This window comes from Merops nubicus, unplaced genomic scaffold, assembly GCF_000691845.1.
Source record: "Merops nubicus isolate BGI_N331 unplaced genomic scaffold, ASM69184v1 scaffold1810, whole genome shotgun sequence".
Lineage (NCBI taxonomy): Eukaryota > Metazoa > Chordata > Aves > Coraciiformes > Meropidae > Merops > Merops nubicus.
In genome coordinates, this window is record NW_008583446.1 from 16,842 (window position 1) to 38,957 (window position 22,116).

The 22,116-nt window shown below is 42.9% G+C and overlaps 1 protein-coding gene across 1 annotated transcript in view; it reads right to left on the bottom strand.

The window, feature by feature from the left end:
• MBD5 (methyl-CpG binding domain protein 5) overlaps nt 1-19,301 on the bottom strand; it is a gene marked incomplete at its 3' end in the record, with an annotated part of 33,657 nt that extends 14,356 nt beyond the window's left edge. The window contains 4 exon segments of the mRNA XM_008940659.1: nt 7,736-9,874; nt 12,966-13,146; nt 13,802-13,904; nt 19,189-19,301. Of these exon segments, the coding sequence (XP_008938907.1) occupies nt 7,736-9,874; nt 12,966-13,146; nt 13,802-13,904; nt 19,189-19,301 (2,536 nt within the window).
• Nucleotides 19,302-22,116: the final 2,815 nt, after the last annotated feature.

Here is a 22,116-nt window from a genome sequence, read left to right on the forward strand (position 1 = left end):
AATCCCTGCCCTGCTCCTGCTGGCCACACCAGTGCTGACCCAAGCCAGGATGCTGGTGGCCACTTTGTACACACTGGTTCATATTTAGCTGGTTGTTTAACATTACCCCCAAGTCCTTTTCTGCTGGGCAGTTTCCAGCTCCTCTGCCCCAGCCTGGAGCATTGCAGGGGGTTGTTGTGACCCCAGTGCAGGGCCCAGCACTTGGCCTTGTTGAACCTCATCCCATTGTCCTTGGCCCACTGATCCAGCTGTGAAGCCTCCCTACGCTCAAGGAGATATTTGGTGTTCTTGGTATTGATCTTGGGGATGAGACCCTTGCAGCTCACAGACTGGGTACAGAGCTGCTTCAAACAGCAGGTGGATCCACAGCCAACATCCACTGGTGGTACCAGGTTCAAAGGCAAGGAGGGATGAAGGATGCAGCAGCAAGGCTGAGGTCTAGGTGACAGCACACCTTTCATGGGACAGCCCTGCACTTGGAGCCCCTGCCCCAGGAGGTGGGGGAAGCAGCATGTGATCCCACCAAACCCTTACCAAGGCAGTGCTCAGTGAGTGTCACCACCTCTGATCTTCTCTCCCCAAAACTCAACCAGAACATCTCTGATACAGCTATAAAGAAATTCTTCCTACGTTTCCTTTTTCCACCTCTGTTGAAATGAGAGGTTTACTCACTTCAGCTCCCTGTACTAAACAACTGAGTTAATGAAGTAGAGACTGAGCTGATTCCTATGTTTTTCCCATTCTCTAGCAGTTGCCACCAATAAACATTTGTAAATAGAGGTAATTTGAAAAGGAAAATCTTTTCCACTTCCCAATTTTTCCTGTATTGTGAGCCTCATGGTAGCAAGACTACTTACACTGATTGTATAATTAAAGTCTATCATGATAGCAATTAAATCTTACCTGATACTACTGCTGATGCCTATAAAGTCAGTAATTCCTTTGTGTTCAGAGAAGGAGGGTGGTTTTGGGCATATATATTCTATCAGGAGTTAAGGAGAGCAAATAAATGAGAATATTCATTTCAATGGCATGGTAGGGAGCAGACCTGACCTACCATACAGTTCTCCTACCTGGAAACCTTATGCCTCATGGAGAACATTGTCCCCATCTTTTGCAGTTCTCATCTGAACAGAAAAAAGAATCACTTTTTTTCCTCTCTCCAAAATAAGGGAAAACAGGGGAGAACGTTGAAATGTAGCTCCCAATTTAAATAACAGTGATTCCTTATAATCACATCCTATCTAGAGGTTATTCCAGTGTAAGAAGAAACTTTTCTCAGACACAGCAAGCCCTGTAAAGGATGCCAGCCAGAGACTCCTGAATTTAAAGTCAAAAAGTTCTACTGATTTTGTAATTCTATGAGATATAAAAGTAATTTTGGGAAGGAAATCCAGACTCCCATACTAGAACATGCCACTTTGTAAACATTTAATGTGATAGATTCTAAACTATTCCATCTTTTTTAATGCACGGGAAAGACCATTCTCAGAGAAGCAAGGGCCTCCACCATGCTGATGACTATCACCACATCCAAAAGCACATTGAACCTTCTATTCACGTAACACCTTCTGCTTCAGGTTCCTCACTTCATCATCCCTTTCCATCTGAGGCACTGATATTCACTGTTCTCCCAGAAAGCAAGGGAGAAGACTTACCCCAAACTATGAAGAAAAAACAGGTTTGCAAACTAAAAGCTGAAGCAATACTTTTTTTCATGGGTATTTTTCACCTAAATTAAGGACAAATCCTTTAGTCAGACTAAAGCAATTGACTCCTCAGGAGACACAGCTTTGTGCTACAGGCAAACAGCAAGAGGAAGCAAAACATCACAAAGAGCAGAGAACTGGGACCTGTCCTCTCCTACATGATGCTGAAGACAAAAAAAACCCCACAAAGGCCAGTCTGATTTGAAAATAAGTTTTTCTCTGAGCTGTAATCTGATTACCAACAAGACAGTTTCTGCAAGAAGATGATGCTCTATGGCTTCACTTTGACTGGCTCTAGCTAACTGTCAGTTTGGCAGAAAAAAAACCCTTTCATGAGTTCTTTAGGTTATACTGGGATGAAATCCTGATAATGAGGTTATGTTATAATGGCTAAGACAGAAGAATCAGTATTCTGAGCAGTGTGACAGCAGCACAGCTCTCCATGCCCCCAAAGGTCAGTATGGGAGGGGTGGCACGAGGAGAACTGAGCTGATGCAGATGCTGAGGTCAGAAGCCACCACCACCATCATTCAGAATGACCCTATGCACACCCAGGCTGTGAAAATTCTTTAAGACTCTTCCTGTTCACATACTCCAGGTGCCCTCTGCTAGAGCATTCCAACACTCACCACCCCCACCCAGAGGAAACCACTCCTTTCTCTGGTGCTGAACATACCAGCTTCCAGCCACTGGAAGTTCTCAGCGAGTGTCTGCCACCAAGCTACAAATAATTCAGCCCCCCAACTTTTCAGATAGTGCCCAAGAATAAATACTTATAGGAAGAGAGACTATTCCTTAGCTACTTCTTTGAAAGAGCAAATTCCAGGCAATTCCCAAGTGCTGGAATACCTCACATCCTGCTTGACTCCCTGGCAGCTGGTCTGCTGCCAAGTTCACAGTGGGGGATCTGCACAACTTGAGGATCTTCTGCAAGACAGACAACTGCCTCCAGGCTCACACTCTGAGGTCTGAGTGACACCCACCCAGCCCAATTTTGTGGCCCTCCTTTGAAATCTCTGCCACTTCTGTACCCTTCCCAAGGAGTGACCACTACTCAGCGTGCCACATCCCAGCTCTGGCTTTCTCAGGTACACACAGAGCCAGGAGCATCACTGGTTCCACTGCCAATCCCATTTCTATCTTCCCAAGAACCCACCCAGCTTCTCTCTATTTTTTTTTTCTGTTTGTTGCCTTTTTTCCAGCACCACTGCTCTGACAGTTTGCATTAAGTCTATTAAATCAAAGCCTCCCAAACCCCTTCTTTGAGTCACTGTTTTCCATGGCAATGTTCCATTCCCAATTATACTGCACTGTACTTGGCTGTATTAAAATAAATTTCTGTTTGAGGGGGAGAGAAGCTCCTCACTGACTGGTCTTGGCCCTGTGTGCTCCTCCCTATTTAATTATATTTTACTATTTTCCAAAGTTCATCAGTAAAAATGACTGTTCTGGGTCTGTGGAAGGGATACAGCCTTTGTTTGCCAAAATCTGCCCTTTATTTGTCGCTACTGCACTTCTAGACTTACATATTTCTGATGTTCTGATATTTGAGACACTTTATTGAGAAATTATTTCTATTCACCAGGGTCATTATATTAGTTCCTTTGATTTCCCTTATCAACTGCAGGTTGCTTTTTACACCCAAATATTTTCCACTTGTTTTCATCCATCCCATCATTTACAGTGCTGCATTCTTAGCAGAATTTGCACGTTGAATGTTCAACATTCACACACAGATTTTCTACCCCGCCAACTTCTGGATTAACAGCACATTCTAACAGCAAGAAAAAGAAAAATGAAGTAGATTCTGAACTGAAATCTATCACAGTGACGCAGTCTCATTTTACAGAAAGAGCTGACAAATCCAAAGACTGCTTCTGAGAGGCCAAGTGCCTTAATGATTAAATCTTAAAGCTGCCAAATTGGAAATTTTCATTAGAAAAAATGAGTCTAGAACCCAGTCTCCTGGCAGAAAATGGACTGTTTTCAAAGGAACAGCCCTAAGTAATCTCCACAGACCTGCTGCTAGCTCTTCCTGTAAGACAGCTGTTATTAAATAGTGTTTATAACCCAAATACTATAGAACTGAGAGACTGAAATTGTTAATAAAAATGAATTGAGTATAACTGGCTTTCAAGGGCTCAAACTTGGAAAACCACAAAAGCTTCCTACTGCATAAACAGGAATCTTTATTTTTGTATTTATTCATTATTAATTCCACCATGCTTATACTAGAAATTACCTTGAAACTAAAGATGATATCTGTGGAAGAAGAAAATGAAAGCTAGAGTAAGAAAACTTGGTCCATGTGGTTAAAATATAATTAAAAGCTTAGGCAATAAGCAGCTATCTAATTGTGGTGATTCTCAGTATTTTTTTCTCTCAGGAACTATTTTCTGATTAGTAGCTATTCTGAATGTTGGCACAGAAACAGAAAACAGATTTAGCAATTAAAATACTTAAACACAAAGCAAAAAAACCCCACCCCAAAACCCACAAACTCAAATATGAGCACAAGAGTTTCCTGAAGACATCTTACTCAGGTGAACTGCTCTGGACAGCTTGTGCCATGTGAACCAAAATGAACCAAACCCCACCAAAATGAACCAAACCCCACCAGAGCAAAGAACTCTCTAAGCCTCTGTACAGAATAATTCACTATATGTCCATTCTCAGTTTTGTCTATGTGACTGAATGCAGGATGAGAACTAACTTTTCTTTTTCATGGTTATTATTAATGCAAAATACTCATCATTTTACACTTGTTTCACAGAAGGAATGGTTCCATCCTCCTGCAGACCTCCCCAAATGCCTCTATCTGGACTGTCACAGGCCAGGGATGAGATTTCACCCTTACCCCACGTGGCAGTGATGGCAGGAGGCTGGATGAAGGTCTATGCACCATTTTAGGGCCTTACCCCTGGGAAGGACACGAAGCTAACAGCATCTGAAATTTCATCTTAAAGAAGGAAATGGGTCTCTAGGCTTCCAGGCATCGTGGCTATTAATAAAGTAATTAAATGCAGGTTGTGTGTGTTTTGCATCGAACCAAAAGCAACAACCCCCTTCAGTAATGAGGAACAGAATATATTCAAATCTTTCTAGTCTTTGCCTACACAGAACTGCCATTTATCATTTAGAGAAGGAAAAAAGTGTCACTTTAAGGCCTTATAATTATCCTGCCATAATTCTAACTCCAGGGCATTAGAAATACCATTCTGTTGAAACTCCACAGCAGAAGAAACGCTGGTGGTGGGGTGATACTCATATTATTATTCCTATATTGATGCAAACTGAATTGGCTGTTTATGTTCAAACCTTCTTCAGGGGGCTATGACACAAGCACAGATTTGTTCTGTCCCATTTGTCTTCCTGGAAGAAGTCCAGCTTGCCTGGTGAGAGAAGCAAAGGCTCTGAGGAACTAACACAGGAACTCCAAGCAGCCATGCTCAGGGACAAGGGGGGATGGTTTTGAACTGAAAGAGGGGGATTCACACTGGATAGAAGGCTGGCTTTTTTTTTACACTGATGGTGGGGAGCGATTCACATTGGATAGAAGGCAGACTTTTTTTTTACACTGATGGTGGGGAGCCCCTGGCCCAGGTTGCCCATAGAGGTGGTTGATGGTCCATCTCTGGAAATATTCCAGGTCAGACTGGATGGGGCTCTGTGCAATCTGCTCGAGTTGCAGATGTCCCTTGCAGGTGACCTTGAAAGGTCCCTTCCCACCCAAACCATTCTGTGATCCCATCCCATCAGCTCAAGAGCAGCCTTCACCAGCAGGCCCAGCTACCATCACACCAAAGCAGGACATGGCCAGAGGATAAGGCTGGGGCAAAGTGATGCAGCAGGAACAAGAAGATCCCTCTTTGGGATGAATGTGGATTCCTGTTCCTAGAAGTCCACTTTAATAGCCTTTAAGCAACATTTTACTGATAACTTTTACACAAGGTAAAACTTATGTGAATTTTGAACCTTTCCAACCCTTAATAGCCTTTAAGCAACATTTTATTGATAACTTTTACACAAGGTAAAACATGTGAATTTTGAACCTTTCCAACCCTTACCCCACGTGGGGTGAATGATTACTGCTCAGCTGTTGGGTGGCAAGCACAGGCTCTGATCCCACTAAGGCTCAGTCTTTCCTGTTCCCTGGAGGGCAGGTTAAAGTAGCCTAGTGCTGCAAGAGCTCCACAGCTTTCTTCAGACAGTGACAACCCAGAAGAACACATGCATGGCACCACAGAATGATGTGGGTTGGGAGAAACCTTTAAGCTCATTGAGTCCAACCATTAGCCCAGCCCTGCCAAGTCATAAGAAGCAAAATGCCACAAGAAAAACCCAAACTGTGTCTAAGCAAGCCATGGGCTCAGGAAGCTGAACTTTTAATCACAGGATCATTTGGGTTGGAAGAGACCTTCAAGATCACTGAGCTGAAGCATTCCCCCATCCCTGCCAGGTCCCCACTGCCCCGTGTCCCTCACCCCACATCTCCACGGCTTGGAAACCCCTCCAGGGGTGGGGACTCCACCACTGCCCTGGGCAGCCTGGCACAGCCCTGGACAACCCTTTTGAGGACGAAATTGTTCCTCATTTCCAACCTAAATCTCCCCTGGTGCAACCTGAGGCCATTTCCTCTTGCCCTATCCTGTCCTACATCCCCAGTGGTCCCCACTGAACTCAACAGAGACGGACACCCAAAGAGTTCCTGTGAAAGGGATTTTGTAGTATGCTTAGTGGGACAGGGAAACAAACTCCCAAGGCAAAACCAGACCTCTGTTCTGTTCAGAAAGAGTACCAAGTCTCAGAGGGACAGGCTCTATCAGGAAATGCTCCTCTTTGTCAGCATGACAAGGCAAAACAGCCAGGCCAGGGTTAATAGCTGCTTGCTTGTGACACAAACCACCAAGAGAGCTAAGGCAAAAAAAAAAGCCTTTTTTCCCCCAGGAATGAAAAGAAACCTTTAAAACTCATCAGAAACTGTGAGCAGTATAATATTAGAGAATTATTTTTATATAATTCAGTTTTTGTAGAATTCCTTTCTGTGTATTAAAGACAAACCAGCTTTCTGGGGTTGATGGCAGACTGCTCAGATGCTTCCAGCCCTCCTCCTCTGAGCTGATGGGGTGTAGCTGTGACTGTATCTAACACACGCTCTGGAAGTCAACTGAGCTGCAAGACTGAAACACCACATGGAAGTTTTCCTTCTGCTGCAGAAATGAACACAGTGCCAGCTCTCAAAACCACAGACTTCCTTCAACCAGGAGCAGTTCAATGAAATCTGTATTTTTTGAGCTGTGTCCCCCTTTTATCTTTAAGCAGCACGGAGATAGTAACAGCAGCATCCCTGGTTCCTCTCCAAGTCCTCATTATTCCTGATGGATAAACCAGGAAACCTCTCTCTACACTCTTCCAACTGAAGATACAGTTTATTCAACTGTTTAATTACCAGCTTAGCAAAACTACCATGATAAAGGCAAACAGAGCCTTGGCATTCCCCCCACACTGCCCCCAAAAAAGGTGATGTTGCAAACTTTTTAACTCCTACTATCTGCTCCAACCTCTGATAACACCAAGGGTTTAATGGAAGCATTAAAGAACACACCTATAGCCTGGAAATACACTGCCAGGTTGGCCAGAGCATTTTAGGGTTGAAGCAGCAGAGCATGCTGCAAAAAAAACCCCAATTTATTTGGGCAAGTGACAAAGGCTGAGGTGTGGGCAGGTACAAAAGTGCACGGATTCTATTTAGGGTGAGTGTGTGGATGTTACAGGAAACAAGAGCTGTCACAGGAAGGAGGCCAGGATGATCTTCTCCAGAGGAAGGGAGATGTATTTTAGTCTACCTCCGTTTTTCCTTATTTGTTTGATTTTGGAGCACCTGGATATCAGCACAGAAGAGGCAGACTTTTCATAGTGGTAAACCCCACTTTAAAAGGTAGCTATGTGAACAGAACCCTGTAAAAACCCCTCCTCTTTCCAGCAAGCAGTCAGACACAGGGGTATCCTTCTCGAAGGCAACGTACCTGCTTCAGGACTTGTTTGATTACAGCTGCTACCAATGCTGTTTGGTATCACTGGAGTGGAGGATGCCTGGATTCTCGACTGAGGTGGGTTTGGGTGTAATGAGTTTCCTAAAGCCATTCCTGACTGGGCCAGCATCCCACAGCTCCCACTAGCCTGCATCTGGTTTATTAAACCTGTGAGATGGTTGGTTGTGCCCGGGCTAGTACCGTGGGCAAAGTTAGTGTTTGTGTTCTGGCAGTGCACACCGTCCCCTCGCAGGGGTAAACTCTGTGCCAGCGAGTTCTGGAGACTGCCAGAGTTCATACTGGTGTCTGCAAAATGCATCTGGTTACCAGAGCAAGGTAAAGCAGTACTGGAGCTCCCACAGCCGGTGGTACTATTGCTGCTCATGTGAGAGCTTTGACAACTCATGGACTGAAGTAGCTGGGACATAGAACTGATGGGAAAGGAGCTTTGGCTCTGCTTTCTTATCAAATCAGATCCAGCTTTGGAAACCCCAGAACTGTCCAACTGAGACTGTCTCAGCAAACTCAACACCGTGGTGGTCGGCTGCTTTCTTTTCCTCAGAGGATCTTTTTGCTGAGACATCAATTTATCTCTCAGTGCTGCTCGGCCACTTTGCCCTTCAGTCGTTGGTAGGAGCACGTTGGCAGCAGGAGGGAACATGGTATTTAAAGTGCTATGTCCTTCGTTGTTGCCACCGCTGGCAACAGGTCCAGAATTGCTACTGCTGTTATTGTTGTTACCAGCAAGTTTATTTTGATTTGCTAGCTGTGCTTTGGCTGCTGCTGAGAGTAAACTACTTGCTGGAAAAGAGGCAGCATTGTGCTGGTTCAAGATCTGATTTAAAGGCATGCCCAGCAAACCTGGCTGACTCTTCAAGGAACCACTTCCAGCCGATGCAGTAGAAAAAACTGCATTGTTTGGAGGATTTAATACATTACTCATTCCAGCAATTAGTGGGTTAGGGATCTCCTTGTACTGGTTGAGTCCGTCGTGCTTGGTGGAAGGGCTAGATGGCATAGACGGTCTCGGGGACCCTATCGTTGACCTTGGGGACCTGGGAGGAACTTTAATACCACTACAGGATGACTGTGGCCCTACTGGAGGCAGCAGGAAATTTCCATGATCTGATGATGTGGAAGAAGAACGTGATCTTTGGGGAGAAGCCTCGATCCTTCCAATCCCAGATCCCATCATGTGAACGGGGGACGTCACTGGCGAAGGAGAGAGGGAAGTTGAAGCAGAGTGCTGAACTCTTTGAACGTGACTTCCATGGTTCATGTGACCAGGTTTTACAGTTGGCAAAGGAAGGTTACTTGGCAAAGGGACGACAGCAGGAGGCATGCTTACATTCATCACGGGTACCTGAGAGTGGACGTTTGAGTGGAAAGTAGTTGGGTTAATGATAACGGGATTCTGATTCACTGGTTTGCTAGGAATAGGGTCAAGTATGCCAAGTGGATCCTTTTCTGATGGCAATGGCTTTTTCTGAAGAGCACAAGAAGGTGGGGGAGGAGGTGGGGGTGGCCCTTGGGGCGGTTTATGGTGGAACATTGCTCGTGGTATTTCCATACCGGCTGAAAAATTACACATGGGCTTTTTCATCACCGGGCTTTTCGTGGGCAAGGTTGGGGAGAGAGGTATATTAGTCCTTCCAGCCATTGCACAGGATGACTGTATGGGAGAACCATGGAGCATTACTGACGGTGGAGACAGAGGCGTCCTGTTCATGTGAATAGGGCTGGAGTTGGGTGCTCCATGAAAGGTGGGATTGCTCCTTGTGAAAACATCAGGGCTTCCGAGCGGGTCGGTCCTAGGGGAGATCGAGCCATCCCCGTAGATCTGTGATCCTGATGAAGCTGGACTGGGCATCCCACCGTGACTGCCACGATACGGAGACTTCTGTCCCAGTTCATTACTACCCAATCTCTGCCTAGGATAGACAGAATGAAGTTCTTGTTGCTGGCTTCCAGCCATTTCTTGCACATAAAGCCTACCCATGGCATTAGATGCCCCTATCATCAACTTGAAAGGAGTCTTACATTCTGGCATCACAGAATTTGTAATTCCTTCATGTGATTTATTCCTCATTGATCTTGGAGTCGCTGCTCGAGTAGGAACTACTGGAGTTGCACCTGATATTAAAAACACAACAGTTACTGTTTTGAAATCCAATATCACGCATTTCACTTCAAAACTAACATGTGTGAAAATATTCATCAAGTCTAGAAAGCCTTTTTTTGGCTAAACTTTTGCCTCAACAGAAATAATACCAAAATCACCAACAGAACGATGCGTGCTACTCTACTACACAGGACAGATTTTAACTCCACATTCCTTGTGAAGACTGTGTGAATGTGGACAACTTTCAGTCTTCTCCCTTCCCTTTTGTCTTTTCTTTCTGCCATCTCCAGTGTCCTGCTCCCGAATCTCCAGCACCCCCACTATGGCTGGGAGCTGGCAGGAGGAGCAGGGATTGCTGTCACAGGGAAAAGGAGCCTCTGGCACCATCTATTGAGAACAGGAGGAACAAAGCCCAACACGGGCTCAGACTCCTCTGCACCCTACAGGGAAAAAGCTCCTGCCCCAAAGGCTGTCCCTGATGAGGATGAACAGGGAGCTGTGCCACACGACTTTGGCCCAGACTTCTCTTCAGCCAAGCCCCTCTCTGCAGAGACCCCAGTGACCTGGGCAGGGCAGGAGGCAGCTTCTCCACTGCTTGTTGGCATCACGGGCACCCAGTTCCAGCCCTCAGGGCTAACCTGTCCCTGGGACTCTCCTGTATTGCTTTACTGAACCAAGGCTTTACCTGCAGCTTCTGCAACAAGCTTTGCTTGGGCTGAAGATGCTAAAATTGAAGGGGCTTAACCTTCTGTGTTGGTTTCAGGATAAAGGCCTTGGGGATAACCCCTCTACAGTGGAAGAGTTTCCTGTAAATCCCAGTTTTGAAGACCAGGCCTTCCTATGAGCAGGAGACCACTTCCCTTTTCTGCCCACTCATATCACTTTTATTTTAAAAGATTTTTTCCCCACTGTTTTACTTGTGCAATACCATCACAAGCAGCTCCACGTCTGGCAGACTTTCTGCCAATTTTGCTGCTCTGGGAATTTGTAATTCAGCTCGGAGTGCCTGGCATGCAGCCTCTGAATATGCAAACTTAAACTTGAATAATGAGCTAAAGATTCTATGTTCAAACGAATTCAGAGGTGCCTTTAAATTCTGCTGCTCACAAGAACCCGACTCCCCTCTCTCCTCCAGCCTGGCCATAGCAGACAGATGGCACTGACAATCCTGCCTTCATCCTATTTGCTCAACCAGCTACATCATGACAGAAACAAACATATTACCTTTCCCAAAATACAACCAAAGTCTCATTTAGGGGACAAATCTCAAGACTGAACTGCAAAACGAAATATGTACGAGATCCCCTCACGTTGAATGTTGGACCTAAGCAAACAGCCAAATGTAAGTGTGTGTGAATTAAAAGACATTTCATTGACAAAGGCAATTTATTAGGAAATTTTCTTCTCCTCTTAGTGCAAAACATTCTGGTCAACAGAGAAGGTAAGACCACAGAACTGTCACTTGTGCCTTTAATATGTAGCTGGCTTTACCTCCTGCATTTTGCTAATTTTTTGGAAAAAGGGAAATGGAATTTCACTACTCCTCATAAAGAATTAAAAAAATTAATAAGGAAAATGCATTGTGATTTGGGAAATTGCACTACTCTTTTTAAAAACACCAACTACCTTGCAAAAAACCAATTCAAACCAAGCTTTAAAATCATACACAGCAATCTGAAAATGCAAGAGCACGTCAGTACTATGAGCAGCACTGGGATCTTAGCACTGCCTGTGCACCTGAAATTTATTATTTACTTTTTAATCTTAGAATTTCCCACTTAGAAGACAAGCTACAGAGCAGGCAGCAATTAGCCAGCTCTGGTTACAGCCATGGAGGGGTGCAAAAGATCTCTTAGATTATTGAGGGCTGGCTCTCAGAAGTTACACCCATCACACTATACAACCTTAAAGCTCACACCATAAAACTCACCAAGCTCTGTCTTAAAAGTAATCTTCACTCCTTTGTCCTAACCATTTGGATTTGAAAGACTGCTTCAGAACCCTCCCTTGCAACCCTTACAAAGTACCTGATTTTCTGTTCAACCTTCCATGCAACTCTGGTTTTGCAGCTGCTTCTTTCAGTGCTAATTTTACCCTTTAGCTTAAGGAGCTTTATTTTCTAGTGCTGATTCTCCTGATGACTTTATTGACTCCTCCCAGCCACCATGTTGCTGGGTTGAGCAAGCTAAACACTTTTAGATGACTTTGATAAAGCAGGTTTTGGAGTTCACCAGGAGAAAAGCCTCTGCTCTGGTTCAGCCTGAGTGCTGCTAGTGAGAACATGGGCATGGGAAGGCAGTGAGCACACCACAGCATTTGTGCTTCTCTCTGAGTCTCATTGATCTGCACCATCCTGCCATCTGGTACTGCTCACAGGCATCTTTGATCAGCTATGATATCACAGAATCACAGATTCTGGGGCTTATCTAGGGCTTCTTTCCTCAATAATTCAGAGCTAATGGCTTTTTTTCACTAGTCCCCAAGTGAATAACCTTACAATTGACAGGATTTGTTGCTACACCTTTTCTTTCACTCCAAGCCTCAATGATGCTCCAGATCCTCAACACATTTTGAGCTTCTTGTTTTGAAAATACCATCAACAAATTACCTCATTTTTTTTTGTTGATGTGGATAATTAAAATGCTAATCCAGGTTGCTCCCCAAAAATAATCCTTGAGAAATTACAGTGGAGATCTTCTCTTGCTGCATATTCTGCCTTGCAGTACAATTTCCCATTTAGCCAAGTCCTTAGCCACATTCTAATCCCTTTATAATCACTTTATTCTGCTTCTCTAATTTCCCATGTGACAGAATATCAGACGTATTACTACAGTTCCAGAAGATGAGAGCTAATGTATTTTCTTTGTCTAGAACAATCTGATATGTTTTCCAAGAAAATCATGCTCTTAGTCTGGGATGATGACCTGCTTTTTAGGCTCATTTCCTATCTCCCTACATCTCTCTAAACACCACCTCATTTTTTTCCTTGAATCTGTTTACTATTGCACACGTAGATACATTACACTCCTGGAGGTGTTTGTGCTTAGTAATGACATGTGTGCAAAATCAGGTAATTAAATGATTCTGCATGGTTTTACTCACTTGTTCCACCACCAGGACTAGTTAGGACTAGTGAAGGATGTGGTGCTTCCATGCTTTTATGAAGTGTAGCCACAGCAATAATCTTCCTTTTATGTATGCATAGTTTGGTGACATCTTCATCTGCTTTAACATCTTCAGCAGTTCTCTGCTTCACAGCAGCTCCAGGATCAAAATTAAAGACCTGAGAGTAAAAATTCCAATGTTTAAAATAATGATTACAGGCAGCAAACTCATCAAATATATCTAAACCCAAATTTTCACATAAAATTGGATTTGCCTCTGTTCCTTAGAGCTACTCCTACATTGCCCAAGACATAACCTTTACAGTATGTTTTGGAATTACAAACAAAAAGTGAATATATTTTTAATAAGTAGACAGCCATGGAAGTTGTCACCTAGCAAAAGATGTTTTGACACTCCTCAGTATAAAGGACAGGGAGAAAAACCAAAGTAAAGGACCATGTGTGGTTGAGACTGGTCTGTGATTAAGAACAAGAGCTTACAATTTGTGTATAGATGTAAAAATGGTGAAGCTGATACTGAAGCTATCATGTAAGTGAGTGCCTTGCTCTGTTTCTCACCTGTTAACATGATGCTGCTGATGGCAAGCTTCCAGTTTAATAGCAAAATGTTCAAACAGCACAAAAAATGAGTCAGCCTGTCCACGAGGGCAGAAGGGAGATTAATTTTCTATTTTATGGTAAATCCTTGGGTGTGTACCACTTATCTCATATATATGCTCTGAGCAGAGCTTAAGTCATGGCATAGCCCATCAGCTGACACAGGCAGCTCATTAGGATTAGAGCACAGAGATCCAAAATGATGCTTTTCTTTACCTTGGGAAGAACAAGAGGACATTCTAGGCCACACTTGCATGTTCCATCAGTCAGCAAGTAAGTCTTCACCTGCTCCAAGCAGGATAATAAAGACCCACTGGGACTGCAAAGGAACAGAAATGATGAATACAAGCTCTTTGATAGGTCATGACTTCTATCTACCACTCTAACAGCTCACACAGGCAGCGTTTAAAATAACACAGTGAAGATTTCATATTTTATTTCATAGTGCTTCTTGCTTTTAGTAGAGACCTGAGATGATACTTATCAAAAACAGCCCCTCAAAAACATTTTAAAGGAAGATTTTACTACAGAGAAACTCACACAGCAAGTGCAGAGAAAAGAAAGCAGCTGAGATTATTGGCATTTCCCATTCACATCAGAGTCCTGCTTGAAAGCCTCAACTACACTAGGATTATTTTCTCCCTCCTCTCTCTTATAAAGTGTAACACATAGGCAGAGTGCAGTCCCCACAGACCTCCTCCCTCCCCACCACATCACTGCAGTTCCACAAAGCCATGATGCTCATCTGTACTTTTTAGGACCTCATTTAAAAAAGAAAAAAAACCTCTACAAACGTGTGTTTCAAGAGGTATGAGAGAAGCCACCCAGAAAAGGGGGCACAGTAACAAAACTGCTGCAGCTGGGTCTCTTAGCTGCATGAACAGTTTGGTTTCATTCAGCTGGAATTTCCACCTCTCCCCTGCAGTGAGATGTGCTGCACCAAGAAGCCAGTCCAGGGAGTTCCTGATAAACTGCACCCAGGTTTCTCTGACTCCCACCAGAAAATCATTATCTCCATATCCAAAAATAGGAGACTGGAAATTCTGTTATGGCAAAATCACTCATTCAGAAGAGGGAAAAGGTTGTCATGTCACAAGGCTCTAACTTCCAGATCATTCTTTATTATTTGGCCATCTAAACTGTTTATCAGGAAAAGAGTACAATAATTTATGAGGATGGGCTATAACACTGGTTCCCAATGGCAGCTGTTAAGTAGTCCTTATTTTAACAAAAACAACTTCAGTTTGGATCACAAAAACAGCCAGGAGTCAAAATTCCAAACTATGACAAACTTTCCTATTTAAAACCCAATGTATAAACACCTAATTCTGCACATAAACTACATCACATCTAAAGCAACATCATCAACTGACATTTAAAGTTATGCTGACAGCTTAAATAAGTAATTTTTTTTGCCAGACTTGCTCTGAAATAATTATTTTAGAGGGAATTGCCCAGGTTGAATATGTGTATCAGTAAAGTGCAATCTATAAATAATGGTCTGGGTATGAATTGATAGATAGATCAGAGAAGCAAAACCTTCCCTGTCTCAAATTGAAAGACTTGGGGAGCAAGGGGAAGTGCTCAAAGACCAGGTTGGATGATGCTTTCAGCCTGGTCCAGTGGGAGGTGTCCTGCAGGGGGTTGGAACTAGGATAATCTTTAAGTTCCTTTCCAACCCAAACCATTCCATGATTCTACAATCTCCAGCACTGGGTGACTGCTTTGGACCTTCCCACCCTGTCCTGACTCTGCACAGGAGTGACTGCTCTCCCCAGGTGAGGTCCATACTTGCAGATACAACAGGTTCCCACAGGAGAAACTCAGAGAGGTACTTGCTCTAGACTACCCCACCTACATACAAAATCTCTACTGACCCTTTTCCTGATGCTTAAAAACCTTGTGCCAAACACTCCCCAGAGGGGATATGCTCTGGAGTCAAGATCCCAGTTTATTTACCCCAGCCAAAAAGGTCTATTGAGCAGCAGGGGTCAAGCTATACCATCAGAGCTCATTTTGGTTCCTATTTCTGCAATTTTAAATAAACCTTCCTTGGCATGCAGTTTGTCTGGGAAATCTGGACACACCCCCCCCAGTTCCAGCACAAGGAGATACTGGGGCCTGGAAACAACAGTGAGAGTAAAGGGAAGTCAGGATGCTCAGCACTCAGCAGAGAGCACAGATTACTCTGCACCAGGTGGGATTCAGCATCCCTACTGTGCATATATGCAAAGTTATTTGTCAAAAAAAAGACAACTAAATTTTAAAAAGGCCCAGTTTTTCTGTTTCTGCCTTGCTCCTGGGCATATCTATGGAATTGCAAAGTATCTTCTGTGTGCACAAATTTCCTCAGGCTTCTGTACTGCAAAGGATAATCCACAGCCTCCTTTATATCAAACTATCATTTTTTGTTCAGCACTGAGGTCATAAAATCATTTATGTTGGGAAAGACCTTTAAGATCACCCAGAAGTTTTAGGCCTCCCAAAGAAACAAAAGGAGCAAATTAGAAAATATATTAGGACCTTTTACTGACAGTTGTGGAATCTGTTGTTATTAACAAGGTTTGCTCAGTTTGTTCCACTGATTATTCACAAACAATCAGCTGAAGAAGAGAACTGGGTCCTACTTTAAATCAGCAGCACTGTTTTACTAAGAACAGCACTGAGACTCAACTCAGTGCTTTTAATAGGTAGTAAAAACTAGTTAATGAATGGATTTAATCCAAAGCAGCTGTTGACAGTTGACAGAAAATCATGTGTGCTCTATAAGGAAGTCCAAATAGAATGAGTCTTTATTCAGCTGGGATCATCTATTCTAGTTAAATCATGTCAGATCTTAATATATACACTAATTTTCCCTTGGATAGCTTTTGAGTCAATATTGCGTGACCTTTCATTCTCTCAATAACTGCTGTGCATGTTTTCAGGGTGGTTGTTCAGAAGGGCAGTGTAGCACTGAGCAGGTTATCCAGAGAGGTTGTGGAAGACCTAGGGGTGCTGGTTGATGAAAAACTCAACCTGAGCCAACAATGTGTGAGTGCAGCCCAGAAAGCCCCAACCCCAGCAGGGTGGGCAGCAGGGCAGGGAGGGGATCCTGCCCCTCTGCCCCACTCTCACGAGACCACACCTGGAGTGCTGCATCCAGCTCTGGAACCCCCAAGACAAAAAAGACATGGACTTGTTGGAGAGGTTCCACAGGAGGGTCATGAAGATGGTCAAAGGGCTGGAACACCTTTCCTGTGAGGGCAGGCTGAAAGAGTAGGGGTTGGAACCCAACCAAGCCACAAAAGACCTCACTGTGACCTTCCAGTATCTGAAGGGGGCCTATAAGAACGCTGGGGAGGGACCTTTTACAAGGCCTTGTAGTGACAGAAGAAGGTTCAAACTGGAAGAGGGGAGATTTAGATTGGAAATTAGGAAGAAGTTCTTCACTCTGAGGGTGATGAGACACTGGCCCAGGTTACCCAGGGAGTTTGTAGATGCTCCATCACTGGAGGTGTTCAAGCCCAGGTTGGATGGGGCTTTGAGCAACCTGGTCTAGGGGGACATGTCCCTGCCCATGGCAGGGGAATTGGAACTAGGTCTTTAAGGTCCCTTTGAACCCAAAGCATTCCATGATTGTGGTTTTTCCTGCTATTCTGCTCTGTGCCTTTCACTAAGTAAGAAGGTAAGAGCTGTGGACCATACTAACTGCTCTTCCTTAATCAGAACAGCTTACAGGAGGCAAGCAGAAAATGAACCACTAGATGAGGAAGCAGTACCTGGGCAAAACTGGCAAGAGGGCAGAAATAATACAATCTTCCCCAAGCCTCCCCAGGCAACTGGTAAGCTTGATCAACGGGGTCAATTAGAATGAAAAAAGTGTTTTGTGTGTGGCTTTTCAGAACAGAACTATGAAGAAAGCCCCTCTGAATAAAAAGATCATCTACAGAAAGTAGAAGAGGAAGTAGCTGTCATAGTGATACCAACTTTTACTAGCTTATAAATGTAAGACACATGCTTGAAGCAGGAGCACAAATTTCGTGGCCTGCTTCTTACAGCTGTTGAAAATAAAGTTCAAAAGCAGGTAGGATCCTCAGGTATTTAAAACTCAGCAAAGCAGTACATGTCCTGATGCCTGGATACAGAGATGATAGGAAAAAAACCCAACCAAGCCACAACTTTTTCTTTCCCATTGATTTTTAACTAAGGCAGGCCCAGTAAATTATAAGTGTAATGAGAAATCCAAGGGGAAGGTGATTTATCTTTGACATGCATATCAGTGACATGGATTCTGGTTGATTCTGCTAATTGAGAATATAAACAAGAAATCCTGGAATGCGTTTGATTTTTTATGGTAGTTTAGTGTAAAATTGGAGTAGGCTTTGACTCATGAAAGAATTTTGTATTGGTAATATAGAAAATGTTGTAGAGAAGTGGTTTAATCACAAAATAGTGGAATAAGATTAAGCAAATAACAGACTGAGACTCATTTAGAGTTCTGTGATGTAAACCTGATGTACCCATATTTTGTTAAAGCAAACTTTGATCTTTTTGCCAATAACATTTAATTTACAGTCTGTGTGTCTGAACACATTCATTTAATAGTAATTTCCATGCATTTCTTTGTGACTGTTCCAGGGCAAAGCAAAAAAATCCAATAAGCTAGCAAAATAAACAAATAAAACACCTAAAACTTTGCATGTAGGTTTGTGCTCCTGTGTTTTCTACATGAGAGATGTGAAGAATCCATAGAAGTAAATCTTGCTGGAGAATGTCAGTGGGACTGAACACAGAACCTCCACAGGGCCTATAAGAACTCATGTTTTCTGTAGCTACTAAGTAGTTCCATCACTTAAATGTCCTTTCAAAAGAGAGCAAGTGAAACACAAAAGTATACTGGGGACCTGGAACATAAACCCAGGAAAGACTCAGGGAGGAAGAGCTCCAGAATGTCAGGTTCACATTACACAGCACTGCATGAAGCAGGCTGGAGGCTTGCTGCTGTCAGGAGAAGAAAGTCCCACTCCACCCTACTTGCCATGAACTGTTTTTGATGCTTGACCACTGCTCTGAATTCCACCAGCAAATGCTCCTGGAAAAAGCCTGTGCTGGTGCAAGGAAATGCAATGACCATGCATCTGGGAGCAGGCAGAAGCCAGCAGAGATTTCTCATCATCTTAGATGTGGTGTATGACTAAATCTCTGGTTAGAGTCATTGTAAAAGGTTTGAAGAATAAAGACATTATTATAAGACTAAAGATATTATTATATATTATAAAGACTAAAGTGAGGTTAAATCTGCTTCTGCTCAGCTTGAAAATCCACATGACAACAGTAAGTAATAAAGAACTATTCATGCCTACAGCAAAATGTATAGTCAGGATTATCAAATATTCAAGACCAAGCAATATTTGATTTGAGAGTATGTTAAGGGCATGCAAATGGCACGACTGACATAAGTGGACTCCACTAATACGAGCAGAAAAAAACGATCCTGTGCTTCCAAAAAACCCAGCTCTTGAAGTTTCTGAGTACCAAAGATCAGCTGAGTCATCAATTTACCACACCTTGTGGCAAAGCTACACTGAACACAAAGCCAGCAACCCCCTCAAGAACCTTACCTGATATAGAGCACTCCACTTTGGTCCACCCGTCGCTGCCAACCAACGGGAACTTGCACTGCTGGTGGCCCTCCATCCGTGTCCCCTCCGTCACACTCCTTTCCACCATTCATTTTTCTGTTTCTGTTTATGAGTCTTCAAAGATATCAACAGTAAGATGATATCCTTTTACTACATGTCATCATGGCCTCCCAAAGCAGGCCATTCAGCACACCTTTCCCCAAATCGTACAAAGTGCATTGGGAGGCTCCAGCTCAGTTTGAAACCAAGTCCTTAAAAGTGGCCATTTTTGTTAATGAGTCACTTTCCCATTATAATCCACATTAAATATGCAATGTTTAACTCCTTATAGATTCATAAGGATGGACTATATAGATAAAAATTAGTGCTTCCAACTTGGGAAATTCATAATTCACCAATCCTTTGTTACCTGTCAGAAAGGAGAATGGGGAAAAGGAGAATTTCTAGTTCAACAGCATGGCTCCAAGCTTGATGACTGTCTAAGACAACTTGTATTTTGTGAAAGCTCGTCTCATTTTTATAAATATGAGTCAGATCTAATACCTCCAGGTATTATACCCTTTATATGCCACATTCTTTTTGTTTTCTTTTTATCTTCCATTCATTATCCAAGTTGTCTTCTTGAGTTTCTTTCATGACTCCCTGGCTCCAATAAAACAGCCTGAAAAAGAGAGAGACAGAAAACACATGAGGCATTTTCTCAAGTCTTTCAGAAGTTCAGGAACTTGTGCAGATGTATATACAGCTGTATCCATGTACAGAGCTTAGGATCAACATTTGAAATGTCCATGGAACCATCAAAACTAGGCTCAGGGTAAATATAATCCTGCCAGGATGCTTTATTTGTATGTGGATGCAACATAGCTACATCTTAAAAGCTACAAGTGTGCAACTGCTATTAAACAGTTAAGGTACAGTTTGGGTGAATTAAATGATGTATCTTTTAACTGACTAGTTTCACAGATGCTTCTGTGCAGAATTATCAACAGATGACTAGCTCAACTAATGTCCTTTACAAAGTGTTTGTAAAGCTGAATGAACTTAATGTGAAGGAAGCTGCTTCTAGGGTTGGTAATATCCATAAAAATTGAAGCCCCTGCATTTAGACTCAATTGAATAATCATCTTACAAAAGAATTTCATAATAAAAAAAGCCACCATCAATGCACTGATCTCAGAATACCTATGAAACAATCTGGATATCATAAGTAGTAATTCCCCCCAAGTGATCTTCATGAAAGAAGTTTAGAATGACACAAACTGTGTTATTCCCCCAAAAGAGCTTTTCAAGTTGACCAGGTGAGACTTAACTCTTGAGACTGGATGTTTTAAGGTGAGACAAACACAGAACATGGGATTCAAATAGTAAGTAAGTAAAAAAAAAACAGCAATCCTCCTCAATTACTCCAATGTGAAATGGGATTGATGCTTATTGTAGTAACAATGCTAAGAGGTTTGATTTGGAATGGCATGGCAATTCTGCCTTATTCCTACTACAAATGCTATGTCAACATTTTAATGTTAAAATAATCAATATTACTATAGACCAGATTGATTTTAAGAAGAAAAGGATTTTCAGGTAGTAATGGCACATAAAGACTTAGGCTCCTGCAAGATTTTTGGGGTGCCAACACCACAATTACACCTATATTTAATAGTAACAACCTCTCCTTCCTTCCAGTCCATGAAAGAAGACTCCAGAGGCATAAACACAGTCCCCAAAAATATTCCCTGAAGTGCACTTAAGCAATACATTCTCTTTCCATGTGCTACTTACAGATGGGAAGTTCAAAATGCTACACAAAGTAAAACCCATGGTGTTTATAAGGATGTGGACTAGTAAGGAGCTGGCTGGACATACCCTGCTGACTGAAGTGCTGAATATGGGAAGAACAGTGATTTTCAGAAAAAAAGAGTGTGATTTTCTGGAGGATGAAGCCTTCTAGAACAGCCTGGCACTGCTTTGCAGGGATCTGTTTCAACGTTCTAATACTCTGGAGATTTGGAGAGTGCTTGGCAACAGTTCAGGAGTCTCAGGTTCTCAGTTTAGAAGTTTTGGTGTTTGATTGGTTTTATCCTGATTTAGAAGGTAGAAGATGATGTTTCATCAAAACCAAGGCAGAATTTACCTTCAAGTTTCAACTTTGTTGCTGAATGCTGCATTGGGATTTTTATTATATACCACACTAAAATAGGGAAATAATTCCCCTATTATTTTTAATGCCAATTAACTTTTTCTAATACAGTAAAATCAGAAAACACATAGTGAAAATGCTGGAAGCACACAGTGAAGAGCAGGTTGTCATCTCCTAGCCCAGTTGCTGTGGCCAGTGTTGCTATTTAGGGCAATGGCACAATGGATCCATTAGGAGAAAACAACCATCATCAATTTCTGGTTTTGCACAAGCAGCAAGAGATGCTCTGAGGCAACCTTCTGTTTCTACTGGTTCTGCAGTGCCCTGTCTCAGCCAACACCCTGTTCCATCACCACTAGAGCCCCTACCACCACCTAATCAGGTAAACCACTTTTCCCTACTGCACATAGCTTGAAATAGTGCTAAAGAGGCAAAAGAACTTATTTAATTGCTTTAGCTGTGAAAAATACTTAAATATTTTTACTCAGTACAGTGAAGTGGTTGAGGGAGGGGATTCTTCCTCTCTACTCCACTCTTGTGAGACCACACCTTGAGTGTTGCATCCAGCTCTGGAACCCCCAACAAGAAGGATGTGGGCCTGTTGGAAAGGGTGCATAAGAGGGCCATGAAGATGGTCCAAGGCCTGGAACACCCCTTCTATGAGGACAGGCTGAGAGCTGGGGTTGGAGAAAAGAAGGCTCCAGGAAGACCTCATTGTGACCTTCCAGTATCTGAAAGAGGCCTACAAGAAATCTGGGGAGGGACTTTTTACA